This window comes from Amphimedon queenslandica, unplaced genomic scaffold (genome assembly GCF_000090795.2).
Source record: "Amphimedon queenslandica unplaced genomic scaffold, v1.1 AMPQUscaffold_13385, whole genome shotgun sequence".
Lineage (NCBI taxonomy): Eukaryota > Metazoa > Porifera > Demospongiae > Haplosclerida > Niphatidae > Amphimedon > Amphimedon queenslandica.
Genome location: NW_003546379.1, coordinates 135959 through 140949, shown reverse-complemented (window position 1 = coordinate 140949; position 4991 = coordinate 135959). Strand labels below are relative to the sequence as shown.

The window sequence follows — 4991 nt, the reverse complement described above, 5'->3', positions numbered from 1 at the left end:
TGATTGTATTATTAACAGATGATGCTCTGGTTGAAAGGAAGTGTGATACTCTAAACATTATATTGGAAGAGAAGTGTGCAAAAGGAGACAGTTTTGATATACACCAGTACACAATTATAATATCACACTAATTATTAATAATATTATTTCTTATAGTTTGTACGGCCAGTTCACTTTGGAGACTATGCTTGCTGTAGCTTTCGGTTCTGAAGTGAATTTACTGAAAGGAGAAGGAAGCTTACTGACAGAGGCAGTCGCTGGATTATTTGATGATTTGAGTGAATCTATCATTACCTGGGAGGAAGTATTTCACTGTAAGAATGAGGCTACCATATTATAATAGTGATGGGGATTATTTTGCCAAAAATTAATACTGAATTGGTATTTTTTGCACATTGACCATTTGACCACTTGCCATTGAGCAATGGAGTAAAGGAACATGTAAGAATGGACCTGAATGGTGGGGTTTTCATAGAACTGTGAATTGCGAATATTAATGACCACCAAATAGCATCGATGCATACTACAGTATTATTATCATTGATATTATTTTTGTTATTTAGCTCATTTTCCAAGTCTGTTGACGTTTGTCAGTAAAATTGGTGCTAGATTCTTGCCACTAAGCAGGCACTTAAAATACTTGAACGATACCTCAATAGAAATCATTAAATCAAGACGAGAACAGAATGATGACGAAAAGGTAAGACAGTAAATAATAAATACTGTATAGCTCCAAATTTTTGTCAGTCAAAATTTTTGTCAAATTCGTCAGGTACTTTTGCTTGATTGACCGACAAAATTTTGTTCCACATGGGTAGATGCTGATTAATAACAAAAATGATGAAAATTTTATTGATGAAAATTAATTTTAAAAAGAAATTAAGATTTTGACAAATTTTTTGACTGACGAAGATTTGGAGCTATACAGTAATTGTAATAGCTCACTTTGCCCATAATTATGGCCTCATAGTGCAAGGATTTCCTTCGGTTATTAATGGATGCTTCTGCCACTGATGATGATGAGGATAAAACTAATTCTAGTCAAAAGAAGATGGCACTCACTGACCAGCAGATTGCTGGACTCTGCCTTGACTTTTTTGTTGCTGGTCAAGAAACAACTGCTAATGCTCTTGCCTACTCTTCATATCTACTGTCACTCAATCCTGATGAACAAGAAAGGCTATGTGAAGCTATTGATAACTACTATCAGGAAAATGAAGTTAGTAGTATATTACTATAAATGCCTATTTTTCATCAATATTCATTAGGATGCTTCATTGTATGATGCTTCACAGAATATTCCTTATCTTGATTGGGTCATTCAGGAGGCACTACGCATGTACCCACCTGCACCTTTGTGAGCTCTAAATGTTATTTTCCAAAAAAGGATTTCCCTATTCTACATGCACATGCACTATAGGACAAAGAGACAGTGTAATAAAACCTGTACAATCAATGGCATTACTTTTCCTAAAGGATCCCTTGTAATTTTTCCAATTCAGTATCTTCACTGCTCACCTGACAACTGGGATGAACCTGAAGTATTTAATCCCAACAGGTTTTGTACTTAATACAGTATTACTTGTGTATGATAGTTTTTTATCACAGGTTTAGTCCAGAAGGCAAGGAGGGTAGGAATCCTTTGTCTCATATTCCATTTGGTTGGGGACCAAGGAGTTGTATTGGTATGAGGTTTGCACTAATGGAGGCTAAAGCATGTTTAGTGAGTATATTGAGGAAGTATAGGTTTGAAAGATCACCTGATACTCAGGTTAGGTTTATTGAACTGTGCTGGTGTTTATTCATTGTATTGCAGGTGCCATTGCAGCTAAAATTTAGCCTCACACAATCTCCAAAGAATGGGATATTTTTGAAACTTATCAAAGTTTAGAAGAGCTACATCCTATCCCATACAATCATAAGAAATTGCTTTTTAACATTCCTTTTTGCTGCAAACAATAATTAATTTGATCTAAAAGATTATAAGAAATGTGACAATAGTAGCATTGGTTAAGAATAGTTAAAAATAAGTGTAAAGAACAAGACAAACATTTGTTACAGGTACACATAAAATAAAAAGAACAAGGGTTGTACTGTCAAAATGCTCCAGAAAATGGAGCCTGAGAAATTTTTTAAATTTGATATGGAGGGTCTCATAAAGACCGAGCATCTTATAAGCTCTTGCCATATTAATGATGGAAATGTGATGAGACACTATGACATACCAGCATCAGATAAGAAATGCACACCAAGATCTCTAGTAGTGTGAGAGACTGAGATGATATTTCCCTGCATTTCGTAGTCAAAGGATCGGGGACCATAACCTTTCTTAGAGAACCTTACTAGAGCTGTTTTCTTGATGTTAAATTTCAAGTCCCACTCATCACTCCACTTCATAGCTTCATTCAATTTCTCCTGCAATAGAGAGCAATCAGCAACAGATTTAATCCCATTAAAGCATTTTGAATCATCTACAAATAAGAAAAGGTTAGATGGGGTATATATAAGAAAAAATATTGGTCCAATGAAACTACCCTGATTGAGGAACACCACTCAGCACAGGAAGGAACCCATGCAGGCAAAGTATTATTAATGCTTACCTAATATTGTTGTCTTGAGGACAAATAGGCACGGAATCATTCCCATAATTCTCCAGTAAATCCAAACTTCCATAGTTTGTACAGCAACTTATTGTGGGGGACTGAATCAAATGCTTTTTTGAAGTCTAGGTATCTAGTTACAGTCAACTGAATTATTACTTTGAAAAGCTATCAGTCGAGTTCTTGATAATGTGGATCATTCTTCTTTCTGTTGCTTCTCTGCTTTTACTTTACTGCTGGTACTGGTAAGTGAGGATCAGTTAACTTTATTGTTGCATTAATTATGTTTGCTTGTCATTTACTAGTTCATAGTTTTGCATTGTTTATGTTTGTTTGTCATCTATTAGTTTTTACATTATTTATGTTTGTTTGTCATTTGCTAGTTTTTGCATTATTTATTTTTGTTTGTCATTTACTAGTTTTTGCATTGTTTATGTTTGTTTGTCATTTACTAGTTTTTTGCATTATTTATGTTTGTTTGTCATTTGCTAGTTTTTGCATTATTTATGTTTGTTTGTCATTTACTAGTTTCTGTTATGCTCCTTACCGAGTTCTCAAGAGACTTGGTATCACTCATCCTCCAGTGAGACCTTTCATGGGAAATGCATTACAAATATTGAAACTGGTATGTGACCCTAATGTTGTGGCTATTTACATACAAACATTGTGTCATCCAATAGGGCATAATTAGTCTTATGAACAAGTTGATTTCCGAGAACAATAATAAAGTGTTTGGGTATGTACCATTTTAGAGCAGAGAAATTTTGGTGACTTGCTAAATTCATTGTAATTGAAGGGTTTTTAATTTGGCAAATTTGTGGCCATGTACCATTAATTGAGCATATTAAGGCCTCCATACACTAGGCAACATGTTGCTAGCAACATTTGTGGTTACTTTGATCTTGTAGGCAACATGTTGCCGGAAATAGAAGGCTGCTCTATTTCTCATGTTTCCTACAAGATCAAAGTAACCGCAAATGTTGCTAGCATCATGTTGCCTAGTGTATGGAGGCCTTAAAAGTTAAAATGACAGGTTTCATATTGGCCCGTGGTAATACATTAAGTTTAATTTGCTGAAATGTTCCTCTCAGTGTTAACAATTAGCCTCTATCGTAATTAGCTGGTAATTTTGGAGAGGGACATTTCAGCAAATTAATTTTGTAGCTGGGAGCTACATGCTAATATTCAATTTATAGATGCACTTGATTGATTTGTTTGTTTGTGCTTCTTACATTCTTAGAATTTATGTGGGGGCAATGCCTAATATTGTAGTTGCTGATCTCGACCTCATTAAAGAGATAACAGTTAAACAATTTGGCAAATTTACCAATAATCTGGTTAGTAGTTAAAATAATGTAATATTATTATTATTGTCAACATCTGTAGTGAGGGTTCTAGAGTAATCTTTCATTAATTGTTTTTTCCCTTCATTATACATATTAAAATTTCTATTATACAGAAAGAGACTTCTTTGACAATGGAAATACGTAAAAATATCAACATGGGGCCTGGCTTGCTATTTGCTTTTGATGAAGAGTGGAAGTGCGTTCGACAAATTGTGACACCAACTTTCTCAAGCAAAAAGCTAAAACTGGTAAGATTAAAAGTATCATCATTATTAACCTGATTGCATTATTAACAGATGATGCCTCTGGTTGAAAGAAAGTGTGACACTCTAAACATTATATTGGAAGAGAAATGTGCAAAAGGAGACAGCTTTGATATACACCAGTACACAATTAAAATATCACACTAATTATTAATAATATTATTTCTTATAGTTTGTATGCCCAGTTCACTTTGGAGACTATGCTTGCTGTAGCTTTTGGTTCTGAAGTGAATTTACTGAAAGGAGAGGGGAGTTTACTGACAGAGGCAGTCGCTGGATTATTTAATGATTTGAGTGAATCTATCATTACCTGGGAGGGATTATTTCACTGTAAGAATGAGGCTACCATATTATAATAGTGATGGGGATTATTTTGCCAAAAATTAATACTGAATTAGTGTTTTTTGCACATTGATCGTTTTGATCACTTAATTGCCATTGTAAGAATGGTAGTTTCTTCACAGAACTGTGAATTGCAAATATTAATGACCACCAACTGGCATCAATGCATACATTGTATTTTCCGCTGTACAGTATTATTATCATTGGTATTATTTTTGTTATTTAGCTCATTTTCCAAGTCTTTTGACATTTGTCAGTAAAATTGGTGCTAGATTCTTGCCACTAAGCAGGCACTTAAAATACTTGAAGGATACCTCAATAGAAATCATTAAATCAAGACGAGGATGGAATGATGACGAAAAGGTATGGCATATAACACCTCACTTTGCCCTTATCTATGCATAATACATTTATGTATATTATATTGTAGAGAAAAGATT

The 4991-nt window shown here is 34.1% G+C and overlaps 2 protein-coding genes across 2 annotated transcripts in view; both read left to right on the top strand.

Moving 5' to 3' along the window:
• The window catches only part of LOC100633214 (cytochrome P450 3A19-like), a 2080-nt gene extending 50 nt beyond the window's left edge, over positions 1–2030 (top strand). The window contains exons 2-9 of the mRNA XM_019997076.1: positions 19–106; positions 157–314; positions 564–700; positions 971–1219; positions 1269–1357; positions 1421–1558; positions 1609–1771; positions 1817–2030. Coding sequence (XP_019852635.1) covers positions 19–106; positions 157–314; positions 564–700; positions 971–1219; positions 1269–1357; positions 1421–1558; positions 1609–1771; positions 1817–1891 — 1097 coding nt within the window. The 3' untranslated portion in view covers positions 1892–2030. The remainder of the gene's footprint in view (positions 1–18; positions 107–156; positions 315–563; positions 701–970; positions 1220–1268; positions 1358–1420; positions 1559–1608; positions 1772–1816) is intronic.
• Positions 2031–3053: 1023 nt separating this feature from the next.
• On the top strand, positions 3054–4956 carry LOC105312896 (cytochrome P450 3A31-like). Its single transcript, XM_019997074.1, has 7 exons — positions 3054–3225; positions 3281–3336; positions 3841–3937; positions 4060–4194; positions 4243–4331; positions 4382–4539; positions 4778–4956. Exons 1-7 carry the CDS (start codon positions 3196–3198, stop codon positions 4954–4956), a joined length of 744 nt encoding a protein of 247 aa, XP_019852633.1. The 5' UTR covers positions 3054–3195.
• The last annotated feature ends 35 nt before the right edge of the window (positions 4957–4991 follow it).